Raw genomic sequence first — 21,794 nt, forward strand, 5'->3', positions numbered from 1 at the left:
TATCTATCTATCTATCTATCTATCTATCTATCTATCTATCTATTAATTAATTATGTAAAATCTTAAGCCGAAGCAGAGCCAGGCTCTCCCCTCGTGTCCCTCTGTTCTTAATCAGTCACTCGCCTGTCATGGTGAAGATGCCGACCGCGAGGTTGATGCCCCTGTTCCCCAGCAGAGCCATTTCGGTCTTGTCCCCCCGGCCTTTCTTTGCCTCCTTCTTGGACTTGACGGAAGCCCAGATGCCGATCCCGAGAACCAGCAGGTAGAAAAGAACCATCACGGTCACACCGGGGATGTTGAGAGCCATGATGAGGCGGCGGGTACCCTGATAAGGAAATAAGCGCCTGCCTGCTGCTGCTGAACATGCCTTTCTGCTGCTACGTGCTATACGGAGTGCCACAAGTGCCACAATCCAATGCATTAAAAAAAAAAAAGTTCAGTAAAGATGTACGTGAAAGTTTCAATAAACATGGTCAAGACAGACATTAAAATACAAAATCATAAATTAATACATTTCCATCCATCCATCCATTTTCCTTTTCCTAGTGGGGTTGGGAGGGGTGCTGGTGCCTATCCCCAGAGAGACTAAATACATGTATTTATTATAATTATTTTGAATTTTATTTAAAATTAATTAGTTCATTCACTAATTTATTTAGCTCTTCTGGCTATTAGCATTAAGCAGTACATCAGTTATTTGACTGATGTACTGCAGCCATCTGCCATATTGTCCCTGTAATCATTAATCTACATAAATGTAGCTAGTTGCTAGCAAGTCTTCACCACTGAAAAATAAATACCAGGTCTCACAGCATCACAAAACAAACACAGTTCTAAAACTTTTCCAAACTCATTTTAAGAGGAGGAGAAAATAGTGAAAAAGGTTCCTGTAATATCCACCAGTCAGAAAAACAGGCTGTGATTAGACATCTGAAATGTATGTTAGTCATAATTCTGTCTGTACATATATTTTAAGCAGGCTTTTATTTTGAAAGCGACCACTGATAAAAACTGAAAACATGAACATAATGTTTGAGTTTCACTTTCCGAAATAAGGGACAAAAAATATTGTTCCTTAATATTGAGCTTTCTAATGATTTTCTGACTGATAAAAACAAAACCTGAGTGAAGTCGGCCTTCCACATTCGTCAAATTTAGTACCTGTACTAAATACTGAAAGCATTTAAAGTAGAAAATGTTTCCTTTGAACAAGACATGAAAAATTACAGACTGTTCTGATGAAGTTAAACTGAACTTGTTTATCATAATGTGTCTCACTGTATGCAGCACACCTGAGGATCTATCTATCTATCCATCCATCCATCCATCCATCCATCCATCCATCCATATATGGATATGGATGGATGCTATATATGCTATATTATATATATAACAACAACAACAATAATAGTAATAATAATATTAATCATATGACTGAAAACAAACAAGCCTGCAATGTTAGGACGGAACTGTTCAGAGAAAAGCGTAAATATGTCTTTCTGAATTGGAGAAACGGCCAGCTTGACAAATGCCCCACAAATATTGAAAATAATTGAATCATACAGAATTTTATTTTATTTTATTTTTTTAATTTTCATTTATGCCACTATCATTCTAAATATGTTAAGAAAAATGTTCTCTAGGAGTCATCAGAGGTCAACCATTCACATTACACAGTTCTTTGAGTCCCTGCTCATATTTACATTTATTTCTTTATTTGCACAATCTCACCTCTGCTAAGTTGGTACTTGTTTGTACAAGAAAAAATTTCATCTGTACTGCTTTGGCTTTGAAGATATATTTATGAAAGTTTAAAGGTCAAAAGGTCAACCAGCCCCCTCACTTTTACAAAATCAATCAAATTTGGTGTCAATCAACTCATCTACGTTTGTGCTTATTTGTGCTGATAAAATTTCCATTTGTGCAGCTATTATTTTAAAGATATTAATAAAAACCTTTGTAGGGCTCTTCATCTATGAACATTAGTTCATTGATGTTTGAACTAATATTCAACTAATGTTTATGCTGGGTCTTTGAATTTTATTTGAAATTGTTCGGTGCTAACCTATGAAAATGAATCATTTAATTTTAACATGGATAAAATTCACNTGGAAGTAGGTCTTACTTAGAACGAACTGGTAGAATACCAACCTAAACAAACTCGTTGACCTGTATTTCAGTTTTTGATCACCAGAGGGTGGTATTACGCAAACTGTACTGTAGAAATACAAAAAGTAAGACTACAGCAAAACAGGTGCTAGCCAAGAAACAGTCAGCTGTTTCCTACGGTGGCCCTGAGATGCAAAACACTACAACATTAACGAAGCACAATTAGTTGTGCTTCGTTAATACATTTCTTAGGAGACCTAAGAATTACAAATTACAAAATCACAACAACATTAACAAAAACACAACATTAACGAAAACACAACATTAATGAAAACACAACGACATTAATGAAAACACAACATTAACGAAAACACAACATTAACGAAAACACAACAANACAACATTAACGAAAACACAACATTAATGAAAACACAACGACATTAATGAAAACACAACATTAACGAAAACACAACATTAACGAAAACACAACAACATTAACGAAAACACAACATTAATGAAAACACAATGACATTAACAAAAACACAATGACATTAACAAAAACACAACGACATTAACAAAATGGAAGAGGTAGGCCCCAGTGGGAGACCTAAGAAATTGCTGATTGGATTACAGCTCGTTTTACTTCTGAACCAAAAGTTTTTCTGGAGACCCTGTCAGACAATGGGCGCCGTAACTCGAAGAGGTGTATCTTTACTTTTGGTGTGATTTTCCCTCGGGAAACCTGACTGAAAAATTCACGGATACTCATTATCTTAAGGATATACTAAAAGGTAAGATTAATTACAACAGCATTTAAGTGTTAGCCGTTATTACTCATTGTCAATCCACCACTCTCTAACTGTGTATATAATAAACAGCCTCCGATCAGAGAATAAACCAACTAGCAGCAGCTTTAGCCACAGTTGGGAACATCAACTGTCACTGTCATCAACACCGCTGTCTGTCAGTGCTGTAACGTTTAGAGGTTCACTTTCTGTATTAACTTTAATAAAACAGTATTTAAGTGTTAGCCGTTATCAGTCATTGTCAATTTACCATTCTCCAACTGTATTTAAAGAAACCAGCCTCCAATCGGAGAGTAAACCAGCTAGCAGCAGCTTTAGCCAGAGTTAGGAAACGTATACACCACTCCCTGTCAGTGCTGTATTGTTAAGTTTCACTAAAATCACTGAAGTTGCTAAGCATGATCGTATTAACCCCTCCTCACGTCATACTCTAGTTTCACCACCCTCTCAATAGTGACTGAGAGGGTGGTGAAACATTACCTCCAAAACTTGACAGTTATGCCAAACACCCGCTACTCCATCACGTCCTGAGAAGTTGCTAAGATAGAGACACGAGTAGGAAAGACGCTGTCATAGATAGATAGATAGATAGATAGATAGATAGATAGATAGATAGATAGATAGATAGATAGATAGATAGATAGATAGATAGATANAGAGATAACAGCGTCACAATAATCAGCATTTATTCAAGACAGATGCATACTATCACCAGAAAAGCACATCACATAACATCAGAAACCTCAGAGCACAAACAACACATGAATTTACCTGAGAGAGAAAAAGATAAAAGATGGAAACGACAAACAAAAAGCAAAGACGTCTTTGGAGAAGTTGCAAGAGCAAAATCTAATGTGTTACTTCTGTGTAGATAGTTTTATAGTAAAGGCGTATTCTTATCTTTAATTTATTCAAATAAGGCGTATCTTTCCTCATTCAACCATGAGCTATCTCTGACCCTTTGTCTGAAGCCAGAAACCCCTGCCGTGTTTACGGCTTTCACAGATGAGTGTGAAAAGCTAGAACTTATACTGTATTGTTTTCCCACACAGACAAAAGGCAGATCAAACTAGCTTATTTCAAATTTATTTTCTCAACGATAGATAGATAGATAGATAGATAGATAGATAGATAGATAGATAGATAGATAGATAGATAGATAGATAGATAGATATTATCTTAATTAAATTAAATAAATTAATTAAGCATTAATTTATTTTTTGCTAAATTAATTTTCGCAGATCTAGGTTATATGAATGATAGATTTATTTATTTATTTATTTATTTATTTATTTAGCTTATGTAGTGGTATAGAAATATACATAATTTCACACGAATAGTTTCCAGGTGAGAAGTTCCGGTTCTTGAAGTGGGCGTGGTGTATATAAGGGAGCTGCGGCGTTCATTCAGGCATGTGTCGTTTTTGTTCTCCCACTGTGTGGCTTGTGTCTGGTGGACTCTGGCAGCAGAAGGCAACAAATCGCTGGCTGGTGCATGTTGCGCTGATGTTCTGGTGGTAGGTGTTCTCTCTCCCTGCACTTTAGCTGATCTTGGTCAGAAAATCTAAACTAAAGTGTGATCGTAGGTAAAACGCCACTGCGCTGCGTTCCCTTTCTTCCTCGGTCTGCGAGTGTGTGTGCATGTTTTGTGGATCAGCAGGTAAGAAATTAACACTCATCTAAGCTCCAGTTTCTTGTTTTATTTAAAANGACTGACTTGACTTAGGACTACCAAAAGAAAACATTGACTATTTTGTTCTGTTTCATTATTGTCAAAATGTGTAATAAATGTGTTTTGTTCAACACATTGTTTCCCTTGCTCCTCCTGAGTTGAACCTAGTTCTGATGCGCTATTTAATTGTAAAGATTCATAGTCACCGATTCCTTTGTTACAGGTGCCTTACCAGATAAGTACAAAGTTTTACATATATATATATTGGATACAGTGGATACAGTGTTTAATATAATTATTACATAGATGTTTGCAAGAAATGGCCACAAACCTTATGTCTTTGTTCCACAATGGCAGCTTTAATTTTAGCATTTCCTCTCCTCCACATACTTTGTTGCCAGATGTGTAAAATGTACAAAAAGAAGCAATTTAAATGTAAAAGTTGCACGTATGTAGATTACTCAAGAGAAGCTATTTACAATAGTTTTTACAGAACTCTACACAACATCAATTTATTATTAGATACATTAATTAAAGGATAGATACACAAAGATTTCATTTCTAACACAGCTGCTAGCTACTGCTAGCAGCTGTGTTAGAGTGTTCATCCACTTCTTGGATGAACACTCACTACTGTGAGTGTTCATCCAAGAAGTGTGACTTGCAGGAGCAGGGAGGCTCTGTACTGGTTTGTCTCCTTTTAAATCAAGAGGCCCATGATAGTTTGACGTTAGGCAGCAGATGTCCCACTGATTGACTGAACCTGCCATAGACAGAGGAACAAGACCATCCCAGACATGGTAGGTTGTTAGGTAGGCTACTGCTGAGAAAGATGAACAAAACAATATGAGAAATTATGAATCACATCAGAATATGTAAATTATTTGGCAGATAGCCAAATTATTTGGCTATCTGTTTAGAAAATGCTTTTCTAAACAACTGTTGGAAGATGTCAGTGATTTTAGTGAAACTTAATACAACATTGACAGGCAGCGGTGTAACATTAACTAACTGTGGCTAAAGCTGCTGCTAGCTGGTTTACTCTCCGATCGGAGGCTGGTTTCTTTAAATACAGTTGGAGAATGGTGAATTGACAATGACTGATAATGGTTTGTTCTGTTTCATTATTGTCAAAATGTGTAATAAATGTGTTTTGTTCAACACATTGTTTCCCTTGCTCCTCCTTTAAATAAAACAGTATTTAAGTGTTAGCACTTAAATACTGTTTTATTTAAAGTTAATACAGAAAATGAACCTCTAAACCAGTGGTTCTTAACCTTTTTTGAGGTACCGAACCCCCCAGTTTCATATGCGCATTCACTGAACCCCCCAACCCCCTACAGAAAATAATTTGCGGTATTCTGATTTATTAATGTAATCATATTAGTTGTATTACCTCCCCCACGCCAACCCCGAAAAGATGTGACTAAGGAGCAGATTTAGACTATAGAATTTGGTAAAAACTGTGAGCTTTACTTCTGTAAAGCTCACAGTGTGGATTTGACACAAGTTCAAATCCCTGCTGAGAGTGGAACTCCTTCCCGCAGTACTGATTGGCTAAGCAATGTAACATTGCTTAGCCAATCAGTGATGGCAAGTGATGGCAATCAGTGATGGCAAAACGGGGTGTCATCACGACACCCCAAGAATAATGACAATCAACTTGCCAATTTTAAAGCAAATTTATATGTTTTTATTAAATTAAAGTTTCAAACCAGAAAAGACTAATGGGGATTCCCATTAGTCTTGGTGTTGTTCAAGTAAGAAATTCCTTTGTACATCTGTTTTTTGTTTTGTTTTATTTTGTTTTTTGAGAGCGATAATTTGAGGCAGAGGTAATAAGAAACATTAGAAATTAGAAATTATTAAAATAATTTCTAATGTAGGTGGGTAAAGTATTCAGCAGCTAACTCCAGGCCCCTCCCAATTCACCTGATAAATGAAAGGTTACTCACATCACAGAAAGTTTGAATCTATGTTGAAGCCTGACATTGAAACAAAATTGAAAGTGGTCGGTAACTTACATGTTGAATCAACATTAGGGTTTCAACCATAACCAGGCGGATATGTTCGGGTACTGCAAGCTTAAAAATGACAACATGGCATTAATATAACATTTTGTTTAAGAAAACAGGGATAGCTCTGTCAACATATCTGACTCCTCTTTGACCATCATAACAACAGAACAACAACAATGGAAGAACAGCTTCCTTAAGGTTAAGCCTTCTGTAGAAAAAACGAAAACAGTACAAGTTGGGGGTAACCCAAGTTTGACTCTTGGGTTACCCCAAGTGACGCCAAAGGGTTGCCGTCACTTGGCTTCCTTGCGATGCCTTCCTCGTGTTATGTTGAGTAGTGAAGCCACTTCTTGACAGTTTCACTGTAGTCCTCGACAGTCAGCTGTGGGTCAAACTGCCAAGCAGCAGCTGAAAAATACAAAAATAAGAGTGAGGATCGTGCCAGTTAGGATGATAAACATTAGAAAAGTTCTGAAAGACATTGAAATATTAAACAGTGTATTGGTTATAGGTCTGAGAACAAACACAAACCATACCGTTCCCCATGTACACTCAGTTAATTTAATAAGGACACGCTAATAAATATTTATGAATATTTATCTTAATGTTAGTTGACATATACAATTAGATTTACCTATCAAGCTGCAGCATAGAGTAGCATGTACACATATTAAAATGAGGGAATCAATATTTAAAGTAAAGGACTGTTTATCAGAAGATCTAAAGGGGGTAGCAGCTTACAATATATATAAGATAAACTTCCATCAAATAACTGGTTCAATCTTCCTTTAACCACAAACATTTCCAAAGAAGTTGATTAAATTAATTAAAAAATGTCCATATGCTGATAAAGGTCCCATATGGACTTTTATCAGTCCAGTTCAGTTTAACCAGTTACCAATCCAAGAATCAATAGACTGAATCAGTCTTTAGCAGTTTGGATCAGTGTTTTCCTCCCACCTGTCTTACATGTTTTAGATGTTTCCCTTCTGCCACACACCTGGATTGAATCTGTGGATGATTAACTGCCTTCTGCATTACCTGATGGCAGGTAATGCAGAGGTCATCTGAATCAGCTATTCTGAAATAGAGGTACATCTAAGTGTAACATAGTTAATGTATAGAATTTCACTTGTCATTAAGTTTGGGTTCATATGTAATGGGTGAAACAGCACCCTCTCCTGGTGTTTGGCAGTATTAAATATAGTGAACACAAACATCTCGTTGCCAGTTCATGAGAGATGGGCGCGAGGTGCTGTACCCAGGAGCGCTGCCAGAAATCTTGGGCCCACTGACACAAAAATAGATTGGGCTCTCCTGCGCAGCTGTTACAATTTTTTGAGTCTATTTGACCCATTAAAAGCGTCACAATTTTAAAGGCTTGCAACCACCTTCTTTCTGTGGTCCAGTACTGATACTAGCACAATATTTACTGCTCATGAATTTTACATCCAACAGTCCACATCCATTATGTAAGTAGGTTGCTTAAATGTTTTTTCTATTACTTCCCCCAATACCTTTCCCCATGTGCAACTACAAATAAAGCAATCCAGACTTCTCAAAAATGCTATAGTTGCATTTTATTCAAGCTGCAGTACATAACTTTAATAAAAAATAGGTTTTCTCCATATTTGTTAAAGCTGTCACAATGTCGTAACAGTTTGTTATGAGGCAGATAATCTGTGAAAACAATCAATCTCCTCCATCTCCTTCCTGAATTACTATTGCTGGTTAAAGTAATGCACCAATCTCACCAAAACAACCAATCAGAATTAGTAGGATGCTCTTAGCACTGTGAATTAGCCTCATTCACTCACTGCTAAATGTGCTAATGGTGGAGAAACAACTTACCATTACAAGAAACCATTTATCTGCCATCATTGGTAGCTATGCTAACTAAACTGATCATTCACAGTTTGAATCTGCACAGCTCTGTGTTATGCTAGCTGGGCACGACACAAATCGAGGGGGAGGAAGGATGAGCAGCACCACATGAGATTGTGATTGACAGCACTAAAACTCTCCTGCCACTGACTAGATGTTTCTAGCACTGGAAGAAAGCAGAGGAAATAGATTTTTCACAGATTACCTCTCATGCCATACTGTCACAACATAATGACAGTTTTAACAAATATGTTAAAAAAATATATTTATAAAAAAGTTACATACTGCAGTTTTAATTTCACTCAGGAGAGGACCTGTCAGGAGAGACATGGGTTACAGCTTCTGCTGACTCACCCATCTGTTGTTAAGTGGTAAAAGGTACAGGGAACAATTAAATGTATGAATATGTTGTGTTGGTAATTTTTTTCCTTAATACATTAAATCAGTGGTCCCCAACCTTTTTATTACCACGGACTGGTGAAGACTTGGAAAATTTTGCTGCGGCCCGAGGGGGTGGGGGGGAGGTGAACCGTCAGATAAGGCTTCTGCATGTTGGTGTTCCCACTGAATCCTGAATATACCTAATTTGGGTTGTCTTGGGCTTAATCAGTTACACTCAACAGTAATATCTCAGTTGACTGGATAATGGAGTAGAGGAAATGGCCACTCTTAATAGTTTGTTTATTGTTGAAATATTTAAAATCTGTTTTTATGAGTAACTTTTTTCCTGAGTAATCTAACAAAGGAGAGAGTTATATAAAATTTGGAGTTTTACAGAGTGATGAATTTTTAATAAAAAGCTGCCCCAACATAGATGCTCAAAAATCCTTTTTTGGACAGCAACAGTATGTTTTAACAGACAGACCAACAAGTTTAAGCTTCAGTACACAGAAGTACTTTACCAGGTATTCTTTTTTTAAAAAGCAAACAAAATTCATCACGGACTCCGTACAATACAGTCAACTCAGTATTATGCAATATTCCAGAATACTCACTCCAGAATCAGTTTATCTCTGAGGCAGCATTGATGATAAATCATGCAATGTTTGTAGGAGACTTTGGGTGACATTCTCTCTGGGACACGTGTTAAGTTTTCTGTTCATAAGGTGTAGAATCCAAATTAAACAGGAGAGTATGTCATTTAGAAATTAAATTTATCAACCATGTCTTGTGAATTACATTTTCATTTAACAGATGGCAAACAGATAGATGGAAGCTTGGACCAAGCGAAGTATTGGTCCAATACATCTCCATCTCTCCCCAATTCAATCCAAGAGCTGCTCTCTTAAGATAAATGTATTTGTTGGAGCCGAATATCTAAGTTCCCATAATCTTGGTGCCATCACTGATTTGCCATCTGTGCTGTTCTTCACTTGGAAGATGTGACTTTGGAAAGGACTAGCTGTTTTCATCAGAGCAATTAATTCAACACTTCTGGGTGCTGTGCCGTGATGAAGGTAACAAAGTTAAAGATAAGAGGTGCTCTGGCATAATAACATTGGTTTGACATGCAAATTGCCACTTCCTCCCTCATGGCCAGCTCAGGATGATTGGAATACATGAAAAGAGGATGTTCAGCATATCCAGGTCTCATTCAAAGCAGGCAGCTGAACTCTGGCGATAAGGAAGCTGCAGTGGCAGCTGGCTTCTGAGGAATTATACCTTGTGTCATGCAAACACTTTATGCGGTCATCTGCCAGACTGGAACAGCACTCTTCACGTCTTCATATGATATTTACAGCATATTTAACTATATTTTCTGCCAAATTAAGTTTTTGCTTTAACTACAAATCAGCCTGGAGTCAGTGCACGATGTTTGGAGTCGAAGGTTCACACATTCTTCACAGGTAAGAACAGAATAGAGTTCAGTTTTTCACTATATTAGCATGAGATTTCTTAAAAAGGGCTTAATTAATTGACAATGAAACCATTTCACAACATTTAAAAATTTAAATGAAGAATATATTTTAAATGATACTGTTTTCCAGTGATAATGAAACATGCATGGTTTAATAAAATCTAGGGAGATGTTTTACCCTGTATCAGTTGAGTTTCTTTGATGTTTTACAGAAGCTCTTATTGTATTGTTCAGTCTGAGTTAGACAAAAATGTGGCATTATTGATGTTTTCCTTAAATGTTGCACAGTCAACAAAACTGTGTTTGCCATGTGATTCAGACTTAAAGTTTTATAAATAAGCTTGATTAGCGTTTATCTGCCACTTTTCCACCAGCTCAGCTCGGCTCTACTCGGCTTGCTTTGCAAGCGTTTCCACCAGCTTTTCTTCGAGGCTGGCCCTGCTTTTAGGTCCCTGCTTTGGAGTAGGGCCAGCCGGTCTGGACTTGTTTTTGTGGGTGACGCAAGCTTTGTGTCCAAAACTTTAACCTTAATTAATGATAAACAAGATTGAGTTAATTAAACTTCTACACTGCAAAAACTGAAATCTTAGTAAGATTAAATATCTTAAATTAAGGAGATTTTTCTTGTTTTCTTTCTGACAAGATAATTTTTCTCACCAAGAGGGGTTTATGCTAGAATATTTTTCTTATTTTAAGTGTTTTTGTACTTAATTATCTCAGTAAGATATAAAAGCTTGATATTAAGAAAATATAACTTATTATGAGTAAATATGTGCTAGAATCTAGAATATCAATATTTACCAATCAAACTTCAAGTCTAGAACTTATTTTATATAAGTCAAATTTTCTTATTTCAAGCACAAAAAGAGAAATCACTTACTTAATGAAATGTCTCCGGATAATTAAAAAAGACTGTCCAAATGGAATCCTTTGTGCTATTGTCAATGAAAAATAAAAAAGAAACATGAACTTATACTCTTGTATAAGTTGGCAGAGTGTACTGGAAATTATTTAAACGGTTGACATTTAACACAACAATTTCAGAGACAATATCAGTATTTCAGAGACAATATCAGTTTATATATCAAGATAATTCTTGGCATGTTTCCATCTGCTATGGACCTTCTTAATCTGATCTTCTTGATGCAAGATGTGGGACCTCTTACTGACATGTCATGAAATTTCTATTGATGTTTGATTTGAAATGTCTGGTATTCCAGAGTATTCTGAAATTAGAATAAACAACGTTGATTAGCTCAATGTAATGATAAATATTTTAATTTTTGGTTTATATTTCAAATTCTCACTTTATAAGTTGCTAATATTAGTTTGAACAATATTTTATTCATCATGTTTGTCAGTCCCTTTTATGACATCATACAATCCAAATGGGATAGCACCCAAAATGTCAGTGAGGTAGTAGTAATGTTCGTTCCAACAGATTTTCTTTCCAATCCAATATCGAGTAAAATTTAAGCTGGTATTAGCAATACAGATCCCATACTTTGTGCAAAGACAGTTAATTTGTTTCTTAATTAAATAAAAAAATGTAATCCATATCTTGGCTTTATAAAAAGAACACAATGTACTCTCATGCACTCATTTTAAACTCAGAAGTACATTGAGACAACAATCTCGTTTACTATAAGCTATTTTAATTCAGCAGAAATATACAAAATATGTGAAAATGGTGTTGCAAATTAAAAAACAAAGACAATTAGTAGAGTAATAACCCTACTAAATATATCCTTGTTTAATTATTAAAACTACTATAAAATGACAGCTGAAATAGCTCCATGTCACTTTTATAATCTGTCAACATGGTCATTTCTGAGTGAGTGAGCATCAGCAGCACGCTGCGCTTGGGCATTGCGTCCTTACACATTACACACTCACCAGGCGGAAGAAAAAGTAGTTCCCATTAACAACGTTTCATTTAGGCAAGATCTCTATAATTTAGTTGCTTTCTAACGTGCTGTTGTTAATCTAAATTATCTCAAATTACTAAAATGTGGAAAGTATTGATCCTTGGATCTGACAATAGATTTTAAAGAATTAAGTTCTGGTATCGGAAGAATCGATATTTCAGTATCAATCCGCACATCACTAACGACAACGCCAGAGATCATTTAACTGCCCGGATTAACGGTTAATTCAGTTGTAACAGCCTAACTAAGCTATTATCTACTGTACTTTTATAAGATTTTCTTTTGGCAAATTCTCTAATCTCGGTTGGACACAGGGACGGATCTAGAAAAATATCTATGGGAGGGTTGGCAGCTGCCACCCCTGAAAAAATCAAGAGGGGGGGTGCCACCCCATAGATATTTTTCTAGATCCGCCCTTGTATATGTTTATTATATATGGTTATGTTTAATCAGTTAAAAATGCTAACTATGAAAACGCACAACTCGCCTCCAAATCATAGTGCAGCAGATAGAGCAGCTGCTCCTGCCGTCTTTTATCAAATGCCTTTTCTTTTTGTTGTGTCTTTTATTGCTTAAAATGACTCCACAAACTATCACTATTGCTTCTACAACGTCATCCGTGTTTGGTTATTCTAAATGTGGTATGTTGGAGATTTTACTGGATTTTCTTCTGGAATCAGGATGTTGGTGACTGAAATTGGTTCGTGTGTGGTGTGTTACTTCTGCCGTGTGGCTGGACATACGAACTAATCAAACCTGTTATACGCTTTTACTGGCTCTGTGTGGTGATAGGGGTTTGGAAAATCGGTGGACAATTCTTAAATCGTGCTGTGTGAACCAGACAAAACTTACAAGCACTACTCCTCTAGTCTCGATCACTGCCCTAACGCTCTCTAACTCTGGTTGCTATGGTAACATTTAGTATCCCTTCAAAATAATATAGATGCGCAACATAAATGGCCCGAAACATTTTACTTTTGTGAACATTTTAACTCATGATAACAACTAATGGGAGCGCTGCGCTTGTTTCTCTGCAACGAGACGGTCCCATCTGGGAGTGATGGGAGACAATAACACCCAAAGTGGTGCTTATATGCACAGGGTGTGTGGTCTCTACCTGGCAAAGCAGTTGGAAGCTTCATTGCCTCATTAGTGAGCCGGTTGCCACATATCATGCAGAGCAGTCTTGTAATGTGGGAATCAGCTACCGGTCCAGGATAAATCCATTCTCCTGTCTCTTCTCTGGGCCTTTTCCCCTTCGCAAAGAAACCTTCCAAAGACACCTGATCTGTTTCTTACTCATTTTGCTGCTTGTGGGCTCATTGTTGGCATTCAAGACGTAACCCAGAGAATCCGGTTAAAGGATTTTCAAAATAAAAGATCCTTCAGACTCAAATAATACATAAAACCGAAAATATGTATTTATGTCTTGCGCGGCCCAATTGGTCCACGGACTGGTACCGGTTCGCGGCCCGGAGGTTGGGGACCACTGCTCTAACTGACCTTCATGCATGAACGTTTGCTCTATGGATCACTTTTTAACAACAAAAAACACCACCAGAAAATAATGTCTATCACTGCAGTGGACATCCCACCACACAGACCTTTGGATGGGAAGGGGCTCAAAGTTAAAAAGGGGCTCATTGAACAAGATCTTAAAACATCGTACACACCAATACCCATATTAAGAATTTATATTAAGAACCCATATTTGTCATGATTTGTCCGGTGACGGTGGTGAGGCACCGTCCCAGGCTGCAGTGATGAAGGATATTTAATGATGAAAAAAGGTTTCAAAACTGTTCTGTTTTGAAGTTATAAATGTTGTTTTAAATACAAGAAAAAAGGGAGAAAGCCTGCCCTCTCATGTTATTTTAAGGTACTACAACGTAGTAAGTTTTGTCATTCGAAACAAAACTTATTAAACGGTAGAAATAGACACCGTTGGTGTTCGTTGGTGTAAATTACTGTTCAAATCTTTCATGTATGGTTGCATTGCCGGTATGTATTAAGTTTGTAACTTTGCAACATTGTTTCTGTCTAAGCGATAGCGCTCTAATGTGTTGTTTTAAGGTGGAGTATGTTTATGTTAATTAGATGTGAGGATATCGCGAGGTTATCGGGTGCGCAGTTGGTAGCCTAGATGTGCGCATGTGGATATGATGTTCGGTGGAAATTGAGTGTATTGTATTTTATGCTGCATATGATCACATATTTATTGTATTTTTTGTCTTCATTTCAGTTTTACCCTTTTTATTGTCATTAAACCTGCTGACAACGTTATTCGGTCTTCAGAGTCGTGACACGAGAAAGGTGTTAGAAAGCCTTTGCATCAGACATGCACAAGTAACGGCACAAAAACAGTCCAAAACACTGGCAGCACAGCTCAGTGGAGGCTATGGCTCACACTGGTAGCAACAGTTTAAACGAATGGACAGGAACATGCAACTTACGCTACGACACTACAAATGAACAGCGACACAAGACAAGAACCCAACAAGAGACAAAAACAACAGGTGGACTTACATACACAGGAGGTAATTACTGGGAACGCAACACACCAGGGAAACAATCAAGGGGGAAGGAGACATGACATCACTGAGACTCAGACAGAACCTAAGGTAAACACACAGAAAAACTCAAATCAACACAGAGAAAACCAAATCCTTACAATATTTTCCCCAACAGGTGTAATGTTGCTGTTTCCGCTACTGACAGAGCTTGAGAGCTACATCATTTTTTTGATGTTAGCACCTCTGAGATCTAGAATTGTAAGGTTGAGAGATATCAAGGCAAAGAATACTGTATTACTGTCAGGAGCTGCTGGTAGGGGCATTCAGGGGCCCTCCAGACATGTGGGGGCAATGCAAAGCAAATGTAGTATATTTTCCCCAACAGGTGTAATGTTGCTGTTTCCGCTACTGACAGAGCTTGAGGGCTGTGTTGATCTGAGACTGTAGCTGTGAAACAGACCAGAGGAGAAGGTCACTGGTTATGAAATTATGAAATAAGCACATTTCCTACCATTTTACACCCTAATATTATCTATTTAACCTCTATAACAACTTGGCTGCATATTGCTCTAAAGATCAAAAAAGCTCAATTTTTTGATCTTTGATGTTTTTTTTGTGTGTGTGTGTTAGCACCTCTGAGATCTAGAATTGTAAGGTTGAGAGATATCAAGGCAAAGAATACTGTATTACTGTCAGTACCTGCTGGTAGGGCCATTCAGGGGCCCTCCAGACATTCAGACGCCCCTATAAATGGTTGAATTGTAACACAGACCATAGAGCTAAACCTGTGGCATTCATTTATTGAGAATGACAATGTTGTACATTTAGAATTTAATTAGGACCTTTACTTTGTAAAAGTTTAAAGAATCATCTTGATAGCTTGATTGTTGTGTTACCTTGGCTACAATATGGTGTAACCCTTGTGTTTGAGTTGGGTTTGTTCACAAATACATCAGAGCAAATAATAACCAATAATCAGTGATTGATTTTAAATTCAGTCAATTAACCTGGGCCCCCTCTCACAGAATTCACTAAATCTATATTTAAGCACTGTTAGTGATGCTGAGGTTCTTAGTAGGAGGATGCCAGGGAGCCTAAATCATGATTCTGTTTAAGGCCCCATATTACCTTGGGCCGGCCCTGCATGAACAGCTGCTACGATGCGCATCTTTGAATCTAGCTGGAATACCCCGGTACTCCCTATGTCAGTCCGCCGATGCTTTGAGGACATTTTGATTTCTTTAATTGTGACATGTTTGGCTTTAGCTGCGGTTCAAATTATTGGTACAGTATTTTCGCTGATGGTTGTGATATTTTGTGAACTCCAAATGCCATGAGCCGAATATTCTTTTAACAGTAACTGCAATAACTTCTATTCACAGCCGCTCATCTCCAGCCCAGATCCCGTCAGCAGCGGCTTTAACCCACCTAGTAATGCAGAGAGCGAACAGTGAGCAGGTGGTACCGGGGCTTTTAGGTGCGTTGCAGTGACAGTCGCTGTACTGTTTCTTTACATCAGGATGTCTGATATAAAGACAGACATTCTTTATATCTGTCGGTGGGACCGACAAAGGCTACCTGTAGGGAACTGGGTCCAGCACTGGGACAGCCTGATAAAATTAAATTTAGAAGTTTTCTCTGCAGCCGAACAATTTCTGTGATGGCGTTTCCCCCCCCCCCCCCTCCCCCCCGCTATTGCGAAGACAATTATGAAAATATAAATAGAAACAGTTTTTCACTTCAACATCAGACTTACTTTTTTATTCACAAACAAATGTATGTTGACATTTTTTTTAAATAATTTGATAGTTAGAGGGCGCAGATCCTATCAGGATAGCACCTGGGCTGCTGAAGTGGAGTCGGTGGAAAAGGTGCATATGTGTTTCTTAAACTTTTTCAGTCCGAGGACCACTTAACCCATGTTAAGAAAGCGAGATATTTACTACCTGTTGCTCGTTGTTATCTCGTCTCCCCGGGTCCGTTAATGTCGTGTGTACAAGTGAAACCATAAGGACAACAGTCACTGTTCAACTTCACAATCAACCAGAATTTTATTCAAACTATCAAGTGCCTAAAATCACACCAACAGTGCAACATAATCATAAAAAATCAAAGCCACAAAGAAGAAATTAATTACCTTAGGAAAATTCAAAATTACAAAGACGCGCATTTGGAGACCATTGTGTGTGGCAGTTAAGACAATTCCACCTCAGTGATATGGTTGGCTGTTTTAGATCAATAACTTTTATATCAAGATGGGTTCGTTACTGTCTGAAGCGTCTAATTTAACGTTTAGAGGTGGTCTTAAACAGCCCATAAATGACGTGTTGCTGTTTGTATGCCAGAGGCCATGCAGGCCAAGGGATATTGTAAAATGAATACATTCTTTGCCAAGTGCAAGTGGTTGTCAATTTTCCAATTTGTTACAAGATTGGCTTAATATCCCTAGGAAATGGAAGACAACTGTTCCACAGGAAAGCCTTGCATTCCAATGAAATTACTCCCATATGGGTGTGCTATGGTGGCGCAGGGGTTAAGCACGACCCATGTATTCCTGGCCTGGTGACCTTTGCTGCAAGTCATTCCCCATTTCTCATTACCAACTTTCCTGTCAATTAACTATGAAATAAAGGCCAATAGAGGCAATAAAACCTTTAAAAAGAAATTGCTGCCATATTATCATTTCCAGACCTATCTGAACTATATATAATATTTTATTTTGATCTACTGCAAATGAACACTGAAAATTGTCAGCATACCTTCAACTGAAAGTCCGCCGGACGTCTAATGGTATTTCATTTTTAAGTCTGGAAAATGTTGTCAGCGGGCGTTAGGTGAACCTTCAAACACAACATTCAGCGGACGTCAATATTTAACGCATTTCCTTCAATTCCAGAGTTATGTAATATATTATGTTGATCATTAAACTTAATCCCAATGGAATACATTGAATTTGGTGGTTTTAATGTGAGAAACATTTTAATTTTGTCACAACTAAACTCGATGACGTGAGTTTTATCCTTTGTTATTTCAGATGGTCATCATGACCTGCTGCTGTTCACACAACATCAGCTGAGAAACAACTTCACAGGAAGACATAAACAGGAAGAGCGCTGCCTCCTATGGCTGATACCAGCACACAGGTCACGACTCAGTCTGAGAACTTCACCAGCAACTTCACCGGCAACAGCACTACATCTACAGCTGTGCAGGTAGCCACTGTGATGAAGTGGTTGACATTTGGCATCGGGTTGCCCGTTCTCGTCCTGGCACTTTACGCCCTCAAGAACCTCTCCAAAGGTTTGAAGAGATTTTTTTTTTAACTTTTATTATACAAGACTAAGTTGACATAATCCCACAAGATGATTACTTATGCAAAATATGTAACAGAAAGGACAAAAAACATTTTCTCTCAAATATCATTGGCTTTTGTTTTAAATTTTTATACATTTATTTTTAATACATGCATTTTTTTTTTATCCAGGCTCATGTTTAAAGTAGTCTGCTGTGCTCAGTTGAGCACTTAATAATGTAAGAATAAACATCAAGCCTGAAAACATAAAACTGTAACACACTGAATGTTCTCTCTGCTTGTTTTTTGGTGTTGAATCCTGATACTCTCATGGAACTGTTGTTAGTCAGTTGCTATGGCAATGCATCTGTGTGCAACATAGCTGACTCGGAGAACGAGAAAAAAGAAAACAAGTGGTTATGAGTTGTTCTTTAACAGTTTTTCTGGGTTATTGTCTCTCTGCTGTGGCGCACCGACCTGAATTAATAACACCAACATCTCCAGGTCTCGTTTTGTGTACAAAATGGTTCTACTGCAGCAGCGCCACTTTGGTTGACTTTGGTAAAAGAATTGCCTTCTTGTCCTCCAGCGTTCTGCACATGTGTGTAATTTCCAGATGTCAACAATAANGCATTTGGAGACCATTGTGTGTGGCAGTTAAGACAATTCCACCTCAGTGATATGGTTGGCTGTTTTAGATCAATAACTTTTATATCAAGATGGGTTCGTTACTGTCTGAAGCGTCTAATTTAACGTTTAGAGGTGGTCTTAAACAGCCCATAAATGACGTGTTGCTGTTTGTACGCCAGAGGCCATGCAGGCCAAGGGATATTGTAAAATGAATACATTCTTTGCCAAGTGCAAGTGGTTGTCAATTTTCCAATTTGTTACAAGATTGGCTTAATATCCCTAGGAAATGGAAGACAACTGTTCCACAGGAAAGCCTTGCATTCCAATGAAATTACTCCCATATGGGTGTGCTATGGTGGCGCAGGGGTTAAGCACAACCCATGTATTCCTGGCCTGGTGACCTTTGCTGCAAGTCATTCCCCATTTCTCATTACCAACTTTCCTGTCAATTAACTATGAAATAAAGGCCAATAGAGGCAATAAAACCTTTAAAAAGAAATTGCTGCCATATTATCATTTCCAGACCTATCTGAACTATATATAATATTTTATTTTGATCTACTGCAAATGAACACTGAAAATTGTCAGCATACCTTCAACTGAAAGTCCGCCGGACGTCTAATGGTATTTCATTTTTAAGTCTGGAAAATGTTGTCAGCGGGCGTTAGGTGAACCTTCAAACACAACATTTCAGCGGACGTCAATGTTTAACGCATTTCTTTCAATTCCAAAGTTATGTAATATATTATGTTGATCATTAAACTTAATCCCAATGGAATACATTGAATTTGGTGGTTTTAATGTGAGAAACATTTTAATTTTGTCACAACTAAACTCGATGACGTGAGTTTTATCCTTTGTTATTTCAGATGGTCATCATGACCTGCTGCTGTTCACACAACATCAGCTGAGAAACAACTTCACAGGAAGACATAAACAGGAAGAGCGCTGCCTCCTATGGCTGATACCAGCACACAGGTCACGACTCAGTCTGAGATCATCAACTTCACCAGCAACTTCACCGGCAACAGCACTACATCTACAGCTGTGCAGGTAGCCACTGTGATGAAGTGGTTGACATTTGGCATCGGGTTGCCCGTTCTCGTGCTGGCACTTTACGCCCTCAAGAACCTCTCCAAAGGTTTGAAGAGATTTTCTTTTACTTTTATTACACAAGACTAAGTTGACATAATCCCACAAGATGATTACTTATGCAAAATATGTAACAGAAAGGACAAAAAACATTTTCTCTCAAATATCATTGGCTTTTGTTTTAAATTTTTATACATTTATTTTTAATACATGCATTTTTTTTTTATCCAGGCTCATGTTTAAAGTAGTCTGCTGTGCTCAGTTGAGCACTTAATAATCTAAGAATAAACATCAAGCCTGAAAACATAAAACTGTAACACACTGAATGTTCTCTCTGCTTGTTTTTTTGTGTTGAATCCTGATACTCTCATGGAACTGTTGTTAGTCAGTTGCTATGGCAATGCATCTGTGTGCAACATAGCTGACTCGGAGAACGAGAAAAAAGAAAACAAGTGGTTATGAGTTGTTCTTTAACAGTTTTTCTGGGTTATTGTCTCTCTGCTGTGGCGCACCGACCTGAATTAATAACACCAACATCTCCAGGTCTCGTTTTGTGTACAAAATGGTTCTACTGCAGCAGCGCCACTTTGGTTGACTTTGGTAAAAGAATTGCCTTCTTGTCCTCCAGCGTTCTGCACATGTGTGTAATTTCCAGATGTCAACAATAACATTGTTGGTTATTGTTGACACAATAACCACGAGGTTATTGTGTCAACAGGTAAATGCTGCAGCAGGTAAATGATGCAGCATTTACCTGTAGCATGTCTACAGGTAAATACTGAGAAACAACTTAACCATGGGTTAATGCATGGACTAATGTTCATGCATTATGTTCATGCATTATGTTCATGCATTATGGACATGTGTAGCAGCTCCCCAGCACTTGAATTAATTTGCGCGGTCTCGACGGGTGATTTTCAAGGTTTGTTTATTTTTCTTTGATGTGGACCATCAGTCATCTCAATCATCTTAATTACCTCAGTTACCGTAATCCACCGTGAAAACTAAACAGATATACAAATATTAGAATATAAACTTACAACACAAACAACAAAATAAAACATACCTCGCTGCTTTCACCGGGGAACACTAAGTGTTGATAGTGCCAAGCACATCTCTGACAGTTTGTTCAAGTCATTCATTGGTACAATGATTTGCCAGCTTTTTTAGGGCCTGCCCTCATTAGTTACGGTACATAACAAAACAAAAAAACTTTATAAAGTGCAAATACAATTAAACAAAACAAAATACAAACCACCAACAGTGCTAATCAAAACAGACATATTATTAAACAATCTGCAACATTCTTCAAATAATTTACAATAAATAGTCTACAAATTTGAATAATTTAAGCAACTTAATTTAAATGGTTCACTATCCATTACAACATGTGAGTTGTCTCTGCTGCTCTGTTCAAAACTTTTCGTATTGATACGTTTCTCTGATTTGGTCTTGCGAATGAACTTGTGCCAGTTTGTTTGTCTCTGCGATGTGATGCCATGTTACCCCGCCTTAATGATAAGATAGAAGATATGAAATCTTGAAATCTTTGAAATCGTGTTTTCAAAGAGTACATAATGTCATCCACCCCAACAAACCGACCAGGGTCTTTGGAAGAGAAATCGGCCCACAGCATCACAGGTTCTCCTCTATACTTTACGGTTGGATCAAGATCATTTACCACATGTCCATCTGTGACAGCTGACCCAACTGTCACACAGACCTGAATGGTGATCATTTTTTTTGTTTATCCTTAACATTAGTTTAGATATTAATTAGTGAATAGTTTAGATTTCTATTTTTTAAAATTATTTTCATTAGCCTGACTCTTTAGTTAACTATTTGCAGTGCACACATTTAGTTACATTTATTTGTCAGTTCTTCATATTTTTGTTAAATGCAACAAATTAACTTCTTTGTTTTGAGTTTCCAGTTTCCTTTGGAGCTGCTGCTGGTGGGTCGCAGAAGAGCTCCAGCTAATTGACATCCTTAT

At 37.5% G+C, this 21,794-nt stretch overlaps 2 protein-coding genes and 1 long non-coding RNA gene across 3 annotated transcripts in view; 1 reads left to right on the forward strand and 2 right to left on the reverse strand.

The window, feature by feature from the left end:
* The window catches only part of LOC103131796 (high-affinity choline transporter 1-like), a 30,612-nt gene extending 30,218 nt beyond the window's left edge, over nucleotides 1-394 (reverse strand). Inside the window, exon 1 of the mRNA XM_007543524.2 lies at nucleotides 124-394. Coding sequence (XP_007543586.1) covers nucleotides 124-307 — 184 coding nt within the window. The 5' untranslated portion in view covers nucleotides 308-394. The remainder of the gene's footprint in view (nucleotides 1-123) is intronic.
* Nucleotides 395-4,923: 4,529 nt separating this feature from the next.
* Nucleotides 4,924-5,690, reverse strand: LOC107834907 (uncharacterized). Its single transcript, XR_001660745.1, has 2 exons — nucleotides 5,212-5,690; nucleotides 4,924-5,156 (listed from the first exon to the last, which is right to left on the reverse strand). It is a non-coding gene; the product is annotated as an uncharacterized LOC107834907 (long non-coding RNA).
* An 11,653-nt stretch (nucleotides 5,691-17,343) lies between these two features.
* Nucleotides 17,344-21,794, forward strand: part of LOC103131798 (uncharacterized) — a 7,691-nt gene continuing 3,240 nt past the window's right edge. Inside the window, exons 1-2 of the mRNA XM_007543526.2 lie at nucleotides 17,344-17,930; nucleotides 19,688-19,850. Of these exons, the coding sequence (XP_007543588.2) occupies nucleotides 17,910-17,930; nucleotides 19,688-19,850 (184 nt within the window). The 5' untranslated portion in view covers nucleotides 17,344-17,909. The remainder of the gene's footprint in view (nucleotides 17,931-19,687; nucleotides 19,851-21,794) is intronic.

Source organism: Poecilia formosa, unplaced genomic scaffold (assembly GCF_000485575.1).
Source record: "Poecilia formosa unplaced genomic scaffold, Poecilia_formosa-5.1.2 Scaffold838, whole genome shotgun sequence".
Classification (NCBI taxonomy): Eukaryota; Metazoa; Chordata; class Actinopteri; order Cyprinodontiformes; family Poeciliidae; genus Poecilia; species Poecilia formosa.